This window comes from Salvelinus sp. IW2-2015, linkage group LG23 (assembly GCF_002910315.2).
Source record: "Salvelinus sp. IW2-2015 linkage group LG23, ASM291031v2, whole genome shotgun sequence".
Lineage (NCBI taxonomy): Eukaryota > Metazoa > Chordata > Actinopteri > Salmoniformes > Salmonidae > Salvelinus > Salvelinus sp. IW2-2015.
The window spans coordinates 732603-750946 of NC_036863.1; the positions used below are offsets into that span (position 1 = coordinate 732603).

Sequence of the window (18344 nt, forward strand, 5' to 3'; positions counted from 1 at the left end):
AGTACTGTAACTAAAACACCCAGTTATTACTGTATCTCTTAAACAACCCAGTGTACTGTAACTAAACAACCCAGTTATTACTGTAACTAAAACACCCAGTTATTACTGTAACGAAACACCCATTATTACTGTAAACTAAACACCCAGTTATTACTGTAAACTCTAAAACACCAGTTATTACTGTAACTAAAACACCCAGTTATACTGTAACTCTAAAACACCCAGTTATGTACTGTAACTGAAACACCCAGTTATTACGCTAACTAAAACACCCAGTTATTACTGTAACTAAAACACCCAGTTATTACTGTAACTAAAACACCCAGTTATTACTGTAACTCTGAAACATGTCTCATGCATCGTCATCAACAATTCTTCTGAGATCACTTTTTTACTATTTGCTTGAAAAAGTAAAAAGTTTTAAAAAATGCTCCAGAAAGATGGTGCTTGCTCCCCAAATCCAAATGCTGATATCTTGTTTACAAATTATAAAAGTAGTGGGGCCATTTAGTGAGAGCGAGAGAGAGAGTGAGAGAGAGTGTGTGAGAGAACATTGTTTTATTAAGATCACATGATGTGGACTATATATGATTTTTGGATTATATGCAAGAAATATCTTCAAAATGTACCTTATTGCTGGCATAGAAACTTCTCTGACATTCTGTGATGAGCATCTATTGTTCAAGATGTACGCAGTATGCTGCATCACTGAATGGATAAGGGTCATATTTGCATAGGGGTGTGTGTTCCTGACCCTGGTGTTGAACATCCTGCCTCGACCTGTGTTGCATATGCTTTCATGCTACCGTTGGACAGACTGAACATATTTTATTTGTTTCAAGAAGCTACCAAATTCCTCAACAGTCAGAAAAAACAAGAAACATGTTGTATTGCCACACTTAATAAGGAGATTGTTTTATGCTCCTGGCCTTGCTCATCAATGCTGTTGCTTGCCCACAATAAAATACACTGGATGTTGGAATGTGTAAAGATTTGTCCCATGCCCTTAAAAGGAGGGTGTTTATGTGTATAACTTTCATCATAATAATGCAGCTGAGAAAAAAATGATGAACACCCAGAAACATTTATAAATCAAGTTTATTTAACCTCTGCACTCAAAACCATTTACAAAAGAACATAATGTACAACTAAGCCATTTCTTTTGACACATTTCACCTCGGTGCTGTCTTATCTGTGTCTTGAAAGAATGTACAGTGAGTGGTACGAGTTATGGTGTGTGTGTGTGTGTGTGTGTGTGTGTGTGTGTGTGTGTAATGAAATAGTATATTATACGTTTCCGTTCCCCTTCACTTGGTTATAGTCACCATAGTGGGATAAGAAAAATAATAATATTTGGTCTGAATTAAGATTGATACATTATAATGTGACTACATATTTTCAAGAGAGCAATTAGGGCATTTGAGTTGACAACATCCTTAAATATACTATAGATCCATGTACTGTAGATCTATGTACTGTAGATCTATGTACTGTAGATCTATGTACTGTAGATCCATGTACTGTAGATCTATGTACTGTAGATCTATGTACTGTAGATCCATGTACTGAATTCCACTGAACAAGCCACTGAGCATCTTTAAGATACATTTTATTTGTCAACATAGTTATGTTGTTACTGCACTGTCCTTCTAAATTGTTTGAGATTAAAAGTACATTCCCCTTTACATAAAACAACATTTCCATCACCACCTAAATTGTAATAAATAAACATCAATCCCAAGTTTAGCAGATGTGAGCTACAAAACGCTGCTATAAGACACTGTATATCAAGATACACCACATGCGATACATACCTAAAAATGCATTAAAATATTACATTACACAGTGGTTGTTATGGAATGTTCCAAATAGATTCACAAACCCAAATGCACACTGGGATTCATGTCAATAATGAACCTGAATGATCTCAACACAATGCCATGACTCCAYAAATGTTTCACCAAACATACAATAGAGCAAATACATTATGACAACAAGGAAACTTTTTTTACCCTAAAAACATTTGTAGAGACATGTCTTTTTTTTATATATATACAGTTGAAGTCGGAAGTTTACATACACTTAGGTTGGAGTCATTAAAACTAGTTTTTCAACCAATCCACAAATGTCTWGTTAACAAACTATAGTTTTGGCAAGTCGGTTAGGACATCTGTGTGCAAGACACAAGTAATTTTTCCAACAATTGTTTACAGACAGATTATTTCACTTATAATTCACTATATCATKATTTCAGTGGGTCAGAAGTTTACATACACTAAGTTGACTGTGCCTTTAAACAGCTTGGAAAATGCCAGAAAATGATATCATAGCTTTAGAAGCTTCTGATAGGCTAATTGACATAATTTGAGTCAATTGGAGGTGTACCTGTGGATGTATTTCAAGGCCTACCTTCAAACTCAGTGCCTCTTTGCTTGACATCCTGGGAAAATCAAAAGAAATCAGCCAAGTCCTCAGAAAAATAATTGTAGACCTCCACAAGTCTGGTTCATCCTTGGGAGCAATTTCCAAATGCCTGAATGTACCACGTTCATCTGTACAAAAAATAGTATGCAAGTATAAACACCATGGAACCCAGCTCAGGAAGGAGATGCGTTCTGTCTCCTAGAGATGAACGTACTTTGGTGCGAAAAGTGAAAATCAATCCCAGAACAACAGCAAAGGACCTTGTGAAGATGCTGGAGCAAACAGGTACAAAAGTATCTATATCCACTGTAAAACGAGTCGTATATCGACATAACCTGAAAGGCCGCTCAGCAAGGAAGAAGCCAATGCTCCAAAACCGCCATTAAAAAAAGCCAGACTACGGTTTGCAACTGCACATGGGGACAAAGATGATACTTTTTGGAGAAATGTCCCCTGGCCTGATGAAACAAAAATAGAACTGTTTGGCCATAATGACCATCGTTATGTTTGGAGGAAAAAGGAGGATCCTTGCAAGCCAAAGAACACCATCCCAACCATGAAGCACGGGGTGGCAGCATCATGCTGTGGGGGTGCTTTTCTGCAGGAGGGACTGGTGCACTTCACAAAATAGATGGCATCATGAGGAAGAAAATTATGTGGATATATTGAAGAAACATCTCAAGACATCAGTCAGGAAGTTAAAGCTTGGTCGCAAATGGGTCTTCCAAATGGACAATGACCCCAAGCATACTTCCAAAGTTGTGGCAAAATGGCTTAAGGACAACAAAGTCAAGGTATTGGAGTGGCCATCACAAAGCCCTGACCTCAATCCTATAGAAAATGTGTGTGCAGAACCGAAAAAGCGTGTGCGAGCAAGGAGGCCTACAAACCTGACTCAGTTACACCAGCTCTGTCAGGAGGAATGGGCCAAAATTCACCCAACTTACTGTGGGAAGCTTGTGGAAGGCTACCTGAAACGTTTGACCCAAGTTAAACAATTTAAAGGCAATGCTACCAAATACTAATTGAGTGTATGTAAACTTCTGACCCACTGGGAATGTGATGAAAGAAATAAAAGCTGAYATAAATAATTCTCTCTACTATTATTCTGACATTTCACATTCTTAAAATAAAGTGGTGATCCTAACTGACCTAAGACAGGGAATTTTTACTAGGATTGAAAGGTTAAAAATTGTGAAAAACTGAGTTGAAATGTATTTGGCTAAGGTGTATGTAAACTTCCGACTTCAACTGTATATATACAGTATCTGTTGCAAATGCAGACCAGTGCAACTCAAGTCAAAACGTGGGCACAGTTGGTCCCTTTTTCATGGAGTCTTTCAAGGGTATGTGCCAGAGCTGCACACATTGTTCTACCAAATGTCTTGTGCAGTAGCAGATGACTTCAGTGTTCTGTCTAAAATTGTCCAAAAGACCTATTGAGGACATGGAACTAGAAGCAACCAGGTTCTTAGTAATAAATACTTAGGGACACATTGTGATGTGTACATTGTGATGACAAGCATTCCGCTACACTCGCATTAACATCTGCTAACCATGTGTATGTGACAAGTAACATATTTGATTTGATCTTCAATCCATACTGCTACAGTAGTTAGGCTACTGTCCATATTGCATTTAGACATTTACAAAGATCCAATGTATAGTCTCTCTAAAAAAAAAAGTATCATGCCAGCATTAGTACAGACTATCAAACGATATTGTCCAGGCTTATGACTGGTGCCCCACACAGTCATTACATAATTGTGTCAGGTATTGCCCTGATTGATCCATGCTCCACCTCTCCATTCTTACTCTGTCCATTGGCATGAACTGGCTCCCTGGCCAGGGGAGAGACCAGGTGGACTCTGTTGTTTCTGCTGGCGCTCTGGTAGACAGGCCCAGGGAGGGCCCTCGTCTGGCCAGTGAAGGGGCTCCCAGGCAGAGACGTGCAGGGGGATGGGGAGTTGAGGTCAAACCCAGGCTCTAGGCGAGAGCCGGTCCCTTTGCTGACACAGCGAGGGCTGGGGTTGATGGAGGACAGGGTTTGCTGACTTCCGTTCAGGTAGGAGGTATTGGTGGAGCCCAGGCGAGAGGAACGTTGGTTGTAGTAGGCTCTCCAACCCTTCTGCTTCTTCTTCTGATGGCAGCGGCACTTAAGGATACGTATGAAGGCCTGCTTGAACTCTCGGCTGTAGCAAGGGTAGATGATGGGGTTGAGGCAGCTGTTGAAGTAGCCCAGCCAGAAGATCACCTTGAAGAACGTCTCCGAGGGACGCAGGTCGGCGTTAAACGACCCTGAGAGAGTACATGGTGAAAATAAGTTATCAATTGAGAGATATTATCGAAAAACAAATGTTATTATGCATCGTTTATGCATAATTTTTTTTGAATGACACATAACTTTTACATTTGAGAAATGATTCAGATGTGCTATGTACTGTTGTGGTAGATGTATCTTGAGACAATAACGTAAACGAGGAACCATCTCTTCAATCCATTCATTTTGATGATCAATAGATGGCAGCATTCAATAGAACCTCACAGAAAGCCAACGTTACCAGCAGCTTTCCACCGGCATCCTCCTCTCACTCCGCACCACTGATCTAGAGAGACGGGGAAAGGTGAACTATAGGCTTGCTTTCACCTTCCCAGACCTTTCAGATCAATGATCAGCGACAAAGGAGATGAGATGAGAAAACGTTTTAGAGAGTGCAGGGTGGGGGTCTTTATTCAACTCTTTAGTACAGACAGATTGTCTGTCTGCTGGTATTTTTGAAGCGTCATATTTTTTTCGATAGAACTTAAGACAAAATTATTTATTATATTTAATCATATATTCATTCAAGCATGAAAGGTACATTCTATTGTGCGTGATACGACACACCTACCTCAAGCACCTGATATACACAGCCCCCCCCCCCCCGATAACAGAGAGATGGAGATTGGTGGGTCTCCAACGGTTACAATGATGGCTACACAGTAATTCCAATGACTACCATCTTGGTACTGATTCTATTGTCTTGGCTGTTTCCTGTTTCGGAATGTTTTAGATGGAGAAAGATAACGTGACTCACTGACGGCACTCATCATTACTGTACTATGGTCTCCTTAACCACTGAGGTCAACTCTACCGACCTCACATCAGCCTTCACTGATTCTGAATAAGCTACTGAACCTTGAATGTTAAAGAATAAAAGTTGTAAAACTGCAAATGTGGAAAAAGTTAAAGATAAGGCAGGATTTACAAGCAATCTCACATTCAATAAAGAAATCGTTACAGTAAGCAATGCCACTACTGCGCTGGCATGKGATAGTATCAGTTTCAGAGAAGCACTTTCTGGAGTTTAATCTTTACTGTCTCCAGCTCATAAACAAAGGTCACAGAGATCCGTCATCATTCCAAAGTCTTCCTAATTTTACAGGCGGACTAATCCCAGAGGCTTTCACTGCTGGGAGTCCACTGTTTTACTACCCTTGCACTCCTCCCCTGTTGAACATCACATCCCCTTTTTTGGCCTTTTTGGACTCGGCATTGTGGGTACTCATCCACTTTGGTATGTCCTGCCACAGAAACCCTGGCTGTCACGTTATTGGATGAAAACCTGAAGAGAAAGATGTGGCATTCCATCCTGGGTCTCTCTTTAGACTCTGGGATGGAGAGATGTTTAACAAGAGTTATTACTGTGTTTTCTCATAATAGAACCATGGCTCATAGAACCATCTAATTCAAGGACACATTTGTAATTTCTCAGCCTGGCCCGAGGAGAGACTGTGGTTACACTGTAGCCCTTTCCTGCAGTAAAATGACCTAGTGGRCCCATGGGTGTAATGTTATTAATATTTTTTTTTATAAACATAATTWTTTTTTAAACGCCYAAAATCTGGTGTTTCTATGTCAAACGGTTTTGTTTATATGCCAGTCTTCTGTGATGTATATAAAGTGTAATATTAGGATGCAAACTCAAAATTGAATACATTTCAACTCTATTTCWGACATGGTACAGGTGTCTTATTTTTTTAAAGCCCTTAACTATGAGTATTTTTAATTGAACCTTTATTTAACCTTTATTTAACTAGGCAAGTCAGTTAAGAACAAATTCTTATTTACAATGACGGCCTATCCCGGCCAAACCCTAACCCGGAGAACGTTGGGCCAATTTGTGCGCCGCCCAATCATGGCCAGGTGTGATACAGCCTGGAATTGACCCAGGGCCTGTAGTGAAGCCTCTAGCACTGAGATGCAGTGCCTTCGACTGCTGCGCCAATCGGGAGCCCAAATGAGTGTGAGGTGTATACCTTTGTTTCAAAGTAGATTTGTTTCAAACCAAGAAACACACTGTGTGACCCTGATTTAGCCCACTGCAGTAATTAATGATGTGCTTCTGGCTGGGGTTGTTTTCCAGTGCAACGTGTGTACAGTTCCATACACTGTAACCTCCTCACCCCCGAACCTCCCTAGTCACATGAAGCCAACAACCCACTATACCGGGATTGGTGTCAATTCCATTTAAATTCTGCAAATTCTACACTGAAATTCCAATTCCAATTCTCTTCAATGTTTTTCAATGAGGGAAATTTGGAATTCGGAATTGCGTTTACTTTCTGAATTGACTAGAATTGAAATAGAATTAACCCAAACCCTGCACTATGTTCTGATAGTGCTCACYTGACAAGATTTAGGATGCTCCTCCGTGCAGTGCAACTGTGGGARCCAGGGCAACAAATCACAGCTCTCTGTACAATTTCTCTGTCAACTCCACAGTCTATCTCTCAGTGATTTAATCACTAATTCACCACTTAATCTACTGGCAACGTCTTTCACACATCCAGAAACCAGATGCTTCCGGCTTTCTTATCTACAAATTGACTGAGTCCTTCTTGACGGCTGCTTAARGCTGGCTGACTATCGAGCCAAACAAAGGAAGGTAGTCGATGTTGCTCTATAGATGGAGTGAACAACAAAGCAAGGACTGGTGAAATACATTAGACTCTCTAAAGAGAGACGGCAGTTAAATGTACAGTAGTCTTACAGTATGCAGTGCCCTGTGAGGCTGCCGGCATTCAACACATCTCCTGGCTTCACCCTGAGTGCTGCTAAAGAACAGCATGTTAGAGGGACGGAGAGGAGAACTCAGGAGGAATGCAGCAAACACCTCAATCTATAATTGTTCCTGGATTAATTTCACAATCAGTCGCCATACATAGAAATAATCCCAAACGGAATCTCTCAGTCCATGCTCTCTCCTACCAATGTGGAGGTCATTAGGGGAACTTTATGTCTGGGTATTGATTGAGTAACATGGCACGAGAAAATAACTGGCATTTTTTAATTTTCAAGACAGAAGCATTGACAACAGATTCAACCAGGAGCAGATAGGTTTATCTTTTGTTCTAGTTTAGGTTTCTTTTCTAAGACACACTTGACTGTGATAGAGTAGGCTATGAAAGACCCTGAGATCTACCTGGGAACTAAATACACTCGGACCGGTCCTCACACACCCACGAATGGACGAAAGCATGGAGTAAAAGATCATGTCCAAAGCCATATTTAAAGAGGGCCTAAGGAGGTATGCTAGTCAGTGGGGCACTACTGTATGAGGGCCCTGGCGTTCCAACTGCATTACTCTAGAACAGGTATTCACAAACTAGGCTACGTGCAATGCCGTCGGYGGTACGCCAAATAAAAATGTGATTCACATTTGTTTTTTAATAAAATGGTTATATTATAAAAAATGTAAAAACGTGGCTATACATTTGGGTGAGTTTTTTTTCTTGCCTGAGTAGCCTCGTTTCACTGCCAAAATGTCAAATACAGGTAGCCTAGTCAAATAATTAAAATCCAATCACATTAACCGTTATTCTCTCGCGGGAAACCTTGCGCAGACATTTAGAAACGAAACATGACAATTTGAAAAATAAGCCTGGGAGTTTTTTGAGCGAAAATTAAGACGACTTTCGAGTAGTAAGACATGTATAAAAGCAACAGATACCATTAATAAGAAGGGGCTAGAAGAGTCTTATATGGTGAGCTACCGAGTGGCTAGGACAGGCAAGCCCCAGTGGAGGACTTAATTCTTCCTGCTCCTGCGGATATGGCTGAGACAATGCTGGGGGAAAAGGCCAGAAAAACTATACAGACAATGTCTTCAACAAACACTGTTTCACAACGCATCAGTGACATGGCAAAATATGTTTTGAAACAATTACTGCTTCGAAATACAAGCCAGTGAATTATATGCGTTTCAGCTGGATGAGTCAACAGACGTGGCAGGCCTGACACAGCTCCTGGTATATGTCCGTTAGGTTTATGGGGGGTCAATTAAGGAAGACATCCTCTTCTGGAAACCAGGACAACAGGAGAGGATATTTTTTAAGTACTGGACAGCTTTGTGACATCAAATGGACTTTGTTGGTCAAGATGTGTTGGTATCTGTACTGATGGCACAAAAGCCATGACAGGGAGACATAGTGGAGTGGTAACGTTTGTGCAAGCAGTTGCTCCCGACGCCACGTGGGTACACTGCAGCATCCACCGAGAGGCTCTTGCTGCCAAGGGAATACCTGACAGCTTGAAAGATGTTTTGGACACTACAGTGAAAATGGTTAACTTTGTTAAAGCAAGGCCCCTGAACTCTCGTGTATTTTCTGCATTATGCAATGATAGTTTCTCACACGACTGGCCTATCTGGGTGATGTTTTTTTCGCCTGAATGATCTGAATCTAGGATTACAGGGACTCTGCAACTATATCAATGTGCGGGAKAATTGAGGCTATGATTAAGAAGTTGGAGCTCTTCTCTGTCTGCATTAACAAGGACAACACACAGGTCTTTCCATCATAGCCTCATAGCCTTAACTATGATTATTTTTGTGTGCAAATGAACTCAAGCATAAGGACAATGTCAACTGTGATATAGCGAAGCACCTGAGTGAGTTGGGTGTGCAATTACGCAGGTACTTTCCCGAAACAGACAACACTAACAACTAGATTCGTTATCTCTTTCATGCCCTGCCTCTAGTCCACMTACCGATATCTGAACAAGAGAGCCTCATCGAAATTGCAACAAGCGGTTCTGTGAAAATTGAATTTAATCAGAAGCCACTGCCAGATTTCTGGATATGGCTGCGCTCAGAGTATCCTGCCTTGGCAAATCAAACTGTTAAGACACTGATGCCCTTTGCAACCACYTACCTATGTGAGAGTGGATTCTCGGCCCTCACTAGCATGAAAACTAAATACAGMCACAGACTGTGTGTAGAAATMATTTAAGACTGAGACTCTCTCCAATACAACCCAACATGGCAGAGTTATGTTCATCCTTTCAAGCACACCCTTCTCATTAACCAGTGAAGAGTTATTCACCATTTTTTGATGAACAAAAAGGTTGTATATGTAAGATGGCTAAATAAAGAGCAAAAGTATTGACTATTATTATATTATTATTTGTGCCCTGGTCCTATAAGAGGTCTTTGTTGTGACAAAAACTCACACTCATTCTTGTTTAATAAATGTATCGTATAGTGTGTGTGTGTGTGGCAGGTTTACAATGATGGCAAAAAAACAACATTTGAGAGTGCGCTGACCCTGGTGCTAGAGGGGGTACACAACTGGAGGTTGAATGTTTGAAGGGGTACGGGACTATAACAAGTTTGGGAACCACTGCTCTAGAAGCATAAGGGACCCATCACCATCATATCACGCTCAAATTACAGCTCATTGGAGAATTTGGGTTGGTTAGTMAACTAGTCTGAAACCTTCTGGGAATCATCTATTAAATATGGTGGGAATGCAATATTATTGTCCGTACACGCTTAGAAAAGAAATATGCTATATAGAACCTAAAAGGGTTCTTTGGTTGTCCCTATAGGATAACCCTTAAAAAAATGTTTTTTTGGTTCAAGGTAGTACCCTTTTGGTTCCCAAAATAGTTCTACCTGGAACCAAAAAGGGTTCTCTAGTGGTCCAGCCAAAGAACCCTTATTGAACCCTTTTTTCTAAGAGGGTATATATTCAACTTGTAACCTTGACAAAACAGTAAATATTGGTTACATAACATGGAAAGCGACAATCGAAGAGCAATATCTTTAGTATGTAATGTTTAGTTTCATCTGGTGAGTTTTGCGATGAAAAAAGCAAAAACTCTCAACTTCTTCTATCCTGATTACCATCATCTGTGTTTGATTGAACAGATGTTGTTTCCTGTTTTCCCCACAAAATTATCCTTCTATTGTTCACCACCTCCGCATGAGGACAAGGTGTAAGATACAGGCATACTAGATCACAGAGCACCATTGTTTGTGGTAATTACATTATGTTGGGTGATACAAACAAAACATGCCTTTGTCGGGTCAGTGCAGACAGCTTGAGAATTGCATAGTTTATACTGGCAGTGAAAAGTGGCGCTATCGTCAAACACAATCTGCAAAAGCTTTCAAAGAGATTATTTAAAATCCTGCCAGTTGCAATAGTCTGTCGAATGTGGACACCAAGAATATTTGACCCAGCTATTTTGATCCAATTCGTCTGAGAGAATGGCTACACAGTAGGTTAACGACTAAAAACATATGAGTGAGTGCTTTGTAAGGACCCAATCATTTCCAATGAAAACACCATATATGCCAATTATTACAGTTTACATCTTGGGTTTTATTGAAGAATTGAGATAATAACTGCTCTCAGTCTCCATACCTCAAGTAAATAATAATTGAATATAATGTTCTGTAGATTATATATTCACTGATATACTGGTAGTCTGAAAGCATTGTGAGGGCAGAGAAAGCAAAGACAGGGCTATTCAGGGCTTATTGTTGCTCCCAGAATACATAACACATATATCAAACATCCTATTCCAAAACCCCGATAGGAGGGGGAAATTACAACCAGCGTCAGGAAAGCTGTAATCCTTCAAACCAATGACATTTTTATTATCTTAAAATGTCCCTGAGCCTCTCGGGGGAGGGTCCAACAGGGTGCCTATAGCGGACGGTACACACAAAGACACGGACAAACGGCAGACTAATTAGGTTACTACCCAAAGCATTGTCTTAATTTTGCACCATCCATTTACTCTGTGTGAATCTTCACTGGCTGTCACCACCTCTACACATTGCTTCCACTTCCATGGTGTGGCCAGGCTAGGTGACTGCTCTGCCTCAATGCATATACGTCTCCATCTCTGTCACCCACACAGCCTCATGGTCCATATTACACCCCAAATGAGGCCTCAGGAAACAAAAGGGATCCTCGATTGGACATTAACACTGGGTAATTTCAGCAGTTCCAAATAACCTGCTTATCGCCACAACACTGACCAACTTCTGTTATCTCAAGCACGGTGAGGACTGATCGATATCAAGCTTGAAAAAGGAGAATTCAGGATTTATTGATGTGATGGACAAACTGGTTTAGTAAAAGCACAAAATAATGAGTATAATCAATAATTTATCATATTTGATGCTTTTTGTAGCTATTTATATAGTCTCCTGCCTAGTGATATAGGGCTATTGATGTTTTTGCTTTAGTGCTTTATTTGTATTATTTGAAAGATACTGTGTGTGTGTGTGTGTGTGTGTGTGTGTGTGTGTGTGTGTATCAATCTTAACATTATTGGCAAGTTAATTCATGGAAAAGTTAATACCCTACATGCTTGGGATGGGTACATACTGCTTCTTATTAAAACCTTAATATGAAAACTCTATATTGTTGTATGTGAAAAAAATTATTATGTGTGTGTGTGTGTGTCAGAGAGAGCAAGAGAGGGAGGGAGAAAGTGTTTTTGTCTGTGTGTATATCTGCTTGAGTGCTTAAGTGTTTATACAGTGCATTCGGYAAAGTACTCAGACCCCTTGACTTTTTCCACATTTTGTTACGTTACAGCCTTATTCTAAAATTGATTAAATAAAAATAAATGCTCATCAATCTACACACAATACTCCATAAAGACAGAGTAAAAACAGGTTTTGTGAATTTTGGCTGGCCAAACTGAGCAATCGGAGGAGAAGGGCCTTGGTCAGAGAGGTGACCAAGAACCCGGTGGTCACTCTAACAAAGCACCAGAGTTCATCTGGGGACAACGACCCTAAGCACACAGCCATGACAACACAGGAGTGGCTTCGGGACAAGTCTCTGAATGTCCTTGAGGGGCCCAGCCAGAGCCCAGACTTGAACCTGATCGAACATCTCTGGAGAAACCTGAAAATAGCTGTGCAGCGACACTCCCCATCCAACCTGACAGAGCTTGAGAGGATCTGCAGAGAAGAATGGGAGAAACTCCCCAAATAGAGGTGTGCCAAGCTTGTAGCGTCATACCCAAGAAYARTTGAGGCTGTAATCACTGCCAAAGGTGCTTCAACAAAGTACTGAGGAAAGGGTCTGAATACTTATGTAAATGTCATATTTCAGTTTTTTTTTTWAATTGCCAACATTTCTAAAAACCTGTTTTTGCTTTGTCATTATGGGGTATTGTTTGTAGATTGATGAGGGGGAAAAAACATTGAATCCATTTTAGGACAAGGCTGTAATATAACAAAATGTGGAAAAAGTCACGGGGTCTGAATACTTTCCATATGTGCTGTATACTTGGATTGGAGGACACTAGCAGAGAATAGGCTGTTCGGTTAGACGCTGTCCTGGCATGTCACACACACGCACGTACACACGCACACACTCAAGGTTTATTTGAAAAACAACATGTATGCGTGCAGTGTCATATTTATCTAACAGGTATGTGGTTCAATTTAACCTAAAACAACTAGTGAGAAATTGTGACACAAGTTTGCAACAAAAAAAACTCCAAACCTACCGATGGGCAGCACGAGGAAGAATGGCAGCCAGCAGAGAATAAACATGCCCACCACCACACCCAGAGTTTTAGCAGCTTTCTTTTCCCGGGAGAACTTGAGCAGTTTCACCGTCAGTGTGCTCCGCGCCTGGCCTTTGCCCGTGACGCAGTATTCTTGCAGCTGTGCGTTTTTGCAGTGGATCCTGAGTGTGAGTTCATTCGAGTCCATGCGTTCTTTCATGACCCCCGCCTCCAAGTTCTTAGTGGTCCGTTTGGCAACTACATACACCTGGCAGTACATGCACAGGATGACAGCCAGAGGTATGTAAAATGAACCCAGGGAGGAGAAGAGTGCGTAAAAGGGCTCTTCGGTGATGGGGCAAACGGTGTCATCATTTGAGGGTGGTTGTTTCCACCCGAGTAGAGGTCCGATGGAGATGACAGTGGCGAGAACCCACACACCGAGCATGGCCAAAATGGCTCTTTTCTCCGTTACTATACAGGGGTACTGCAGTGGGTAGCGCACGCCTATATAACGGTCTATGGATATTACGCACAGGCTCATGATGGAGGCCGTGCAACATAGCACGTCCACTGCTGCCCAGATGTCACAGAAGATCCTTCCGAATACCCAGTAGTCGAGAATCTCCAGTGTTGCGGACACGGGCAGCACTGTGGTACCCAGCAACAGGTCCGCAATGGCTAGGTTGATAATGAAATAGTTCGTTGGGATACGCAGGTGTCTGTTGCACACAACGGAAAGTATTACGAGTATGTTGCCCACGATTGCGAACAAAATGAAAGCGCCCAGAACCATACCAACTGACACGGCTCTGGTAAGGTCCAGAYGATTCGTGTCTGTGTAATTCGCTGTGGTCAAGTTGGAATTATTTGCAGACAACGGTCCTGGTGTCTCTGCGTACAGCTCCGAGGACCCGTTACTCCAGAAGTTGGCATCATTAGCAGTATCAAAACTCATGTTGATGACCAGGTTCCTCCATACCAGATAAGTGTAAATCCATAGATCAACACAGACACATTGTTAATTTTGTTAAATCACCAGTATTCTTCATTTCAAGTGGCTTTAGAAATTAAAACAATTACTAAGAATGAGCGCAAAACTGATCGAAAAAGCGCAATGACCTTCTATGGTGTGGTTCCATAATCCCCTGGTGTTTCCCGGAAAACTTAAATMTTATAACACAAGATTATATCACTTTAACCAGCTGCTGCAGTCGTCGTGACTGTCGCCTCTCACTCCGTTCCCTCCTCTCTACTCTGCAGCGTTGCCACCGACAAGCAGTCGAAACGCAGCGACACCACCGACTGACCCCTCCCGCATCCATGTTCACAATATACAACCTTTCCTCCCCTTTCTTCACAGACCTAAACATATTGCCACTGGACGTCATCCGACATGCCCTCACAAAATTGTTTCCAGGACTGACCAATACGGGAATCATGAAACTGAGAAGCACATGGCTATGTCAACCGGTAATTTAAATCACAGGCATATGCAATAGCATGTGCCATCAACACGCCAATTATTATATGATATATCTATGGTGCTTTCAAGACAAATGGGAGGTCGGAGATTTCCAAGTTCCCAGTTGTTTTGAATGCTGCATTAAAACCCTACGCAGTATGTGTCAAGGCCAGCGCAACAACAACAGCAATAAAGTGTTGCATTGCTATAGTAAGGACCACAAATCAAATCACTAACCTGTAGGCCTACTGGTGATTACACATATGATATACAGTGAGTGTACAAAACATTAGGAAGACCTTCCTAATATTGAGTTGCACCCTATTTTACCCTACCTTACAAGGTGTCGAAAGCGTTCCACACGGATGCTGGCCCATATTGTCTCCAATGCTTCCCACAGTTGTGTGAAGTTGGCTGGATATCCTTTGGGTGGTGGACCATTCTTAACACACATACAAACTGTTGAGCGTGAAAAACCCAGCAGCGTTGCAGTTCTTGACACAAACCCGTGCGCCTGTCACCTACTACCATACCCTGTTCAAAGGCACTTAAATATTTWGTTTTGCCCATTCACCCRCTGAATGGCACACACACACAATCATGTCTCAATTGTCTCAAGGCTTAAAAATCCTTCTTTAAACTGTCTCCTCCTCTTCTGATTGAAGTGGATTTAACAAGTGACATCAATAAGGAATCATAGCTATCACATGGATTCACCTGGTCAGTCTATGTCATGGAAAGAGCAGCAGTTCCTAATGTTTTCTACACTCAGTGTAGTCATTGRCTCATAATTAGGCTACAATCTACACAAACTTAATGCACAATTGAWTGRGATTACATAATTTAGACTACACTTTGGATATCTTTTAGGGACCATCACGCACAGCCTACACCTGAAAGTTAGACCTTTATAATCATTCAAACTACTTTCTGTTCAGTGTTGGGGAATCTACTCTGAAAATATATGTTTACCAAGCTCCCAACTACTTCACACTTTAATAATTAAAGCTACACTCAAGCTAACCTTAATGAGAAAAATATTGTTTACTCAAGTTACTTTGAAAAATAATTTCACTAAATCCAAAACTACTGTGATACATTATATCCACATCTGAAATGTCATTGACTACAAATTGCAAGATCAGATCACTCTGGAGTCAGATGTTAACAGCAAGAACAGATCACTCTGGAGTCAGATGTTAATTGCAAGAACAGATCACTCTGGAGTCAGATGTTAATTGCAAGAACAGATCACTCTGGAGTCAGATGTTAATTGCAATAAAGTTCACTTCTGGAGACAGATGTTAAAACCTCTTAGCGCTAGGGTCAGAATTTCTTTTTTTTTTTCAAATAACGTACCCAACGTAAACGGAAATTTTCTCTGGCCCAGATCGTAGAATATGCATATAATTTACAATTAGGATAGAACATTCCAAAGTTTCCAAAACTGTCAAAATATTGTCTGTGAGAAAAATAATATTTATTCTGCAAGCGAAATCCTGAGAAAAATTAACCCGGAAGTGATATTTAAAAAATAATAATATTTGTTTCCTTTCCCCTCTAACCTCCATTTTAATGGGGTATCAACCAGATTCTTTTTCCAATGGCTTCCCCAGGCTGTGACCAGGCTTTAGACATAAGTTTCAGGCTGTTATTTTGAAAAATGAGCGAGATGTTTCAAAAGAGGTCAGGTGTCCTCCGAATATTTCCTGCGCGCGAGGGAGGGGCTCCCATTTTCCTTTTGTCTCTTAATGAATAGGTTATGCTCCGGTTGAAATATTATCGATTATGTTTGTTAAAGACAACCTGAGGTTTGATTATAAAAAACATTTTAAATGTTTCTACGACCATTACGGATACTTTTTGGGATTTGTCGAACGGAACACGGCTTTTGATTTTTCATCATAACGCGCAACCAAATGGTGTTTTTTTGTGATAAAAGTAATATTTATCGAACAAAAAAAAACATTTGTTGTGTAACTGGGAGTCTCGTGAGTGGGAACACCCGAAGATTATCAAAGGTAAGCGATTAATTTGATTGCTTTTCTTACTTTCGTGACCAAGCTAGCCAAGCTAATATAAGGCTAAACTGTTATAGCATTGAAAGCTACACTCACAAAAGCTCGGATTTCTTTCGCTGTAAAATATATTTTCAAAATCTGACACGATAGGTGGATTAACAACAAGCTAACCTGTGTTTTGGTATATTTCACTTGTGATTTGCATGATTATAAATATTTTTTGTAATATTTTTTAATCTGATATGTTTGGAAATTTCCGTCTTCCTTTCAGGACCGGAATGAGGCTGTAGTTTTTTTCATCATAACGCGCAACCAAATGGCGTTTTTTTTTGTGATAAAAGTAATATTTATCGAACAAAAATAAATTTGTTGTGTAACTGGGAGTCTCGTGAGTGGAAACGTCCGAAGATTATCTAAGGTAAGCGATTAATTTTATTGCTTTTCACACTTTCGTGACCATGCTAATTTAGCATTGAAAGCTACACTCATAAAAGCTTGGATTTCTTTCGCTGTAAAATATATTTTCAAATCTGACACACATAGGTGGATTAACAACAAGCTAAGCTGTGTTTTGGTATATTTCACTTGTGATTGCATGATTATAAATATTTGTAGGAATATTTTTGAATTTGGCGCCCTGCAATTCAGCGGTTGTTTAGGGAAGTGACCCGTATTCGGTATCCGTAGATCAGAGAAGTTAACAGCAAGAACAGATCACTCTGGAGTCAGATGTTAACAGCAAGAACAGATCAACTCTCGGAGTCAGATGTTAATTGCAAGAACAGATCACTCTGGAGTCAGATGTTAATTGCAAGAACAGATCACTCTAGAGTCATTGTAATATTTTATTCTTAGTTTTGTTATTTTAAATGCTTTGTTTGTGGCCATGCTGTTTCATATTATACAAAAAAAATACAATCAGAAAGGCACATCATAAGTAAACCAAGCATCACACAAAATAGGAGTTACATGTAAAATGCAGGCCCCTTGTGGAAATTAGGCAAATTGCAACATCACTTAGCCTGAATTCAAACAAATCTCTCCCTCCCCTCCTCAACCAATATAATAGATTACAATACCAGTAATGGCACCTTCAATGATTACCATAATGGCATTGGTACCATAAAACTGTTTTGTTTACGGTAACTTACTAGCAGCCAGTTACCTGTAAGTTACTGTAAAACAACAGCAATCATTTTCATTATCATATTTCCCAGCTGCTCTACTACAGGTAGAATTTTTGGAATTGTTTTTAATATCTGTGTATTTTTTTTGATTGATTAATCTTATGCTACAAAAAATAACCTTTTGTTTCTAAACTAATTCAATCATTCATTTACATTTTTTTGCACCCGTTAGTGAAATGCTTGTTCCAGMTTAAATGGCTTAGGTAGTCACCTGACAATGTTCCTAARCCTGACAGTCATTCTGAATACAGGWTGTGGGTGAATACATTTCAACTGTTGGATTTTCRAACTCTGACTGGATTCCAATAGGAATTACACATCACTTTGCAAGCCAGCGTAATGTGACTTGCAGGTAGGGTTGCAAAATTCTGACAACTTTCCCCAAATGTCCAGGTTTTCCATAAATCCCAYTTGGAAGATTCCTGGAAACTGGAGGGAATAAG

At 40.4% G+C, this 18344-nt stretch overlaps 1 protein-coding gene across 1 annotated transcript; it reads right to left on the minus strand.

Annotated features, from left to right (window-relative positions):
- Positions 1-1112: 1112 nt before the first annotated feature.
- Positions 1113-14246, minus strand: LOC111951002 (alpha-1A adrenergic receptor-like). The gene is made up of 2 exons (XM_023968954.2): positions 13229-14246; positions 1113-4722 (listed from the first exon to the last, which is right to left on the minus strand). Exons 1-2 carry the CDS (start codon positions 14184-14186, stop codon positions 4181-4183), a joined length of 1500 nt encoding a protein of 499 aa, XP_023824722.1. The 5' UTR covers positions 14187-14246; the 3' UTR covers positions 1113-4180.
- Positions 14247-18344: the final 4098 nt, after the last annotated feature.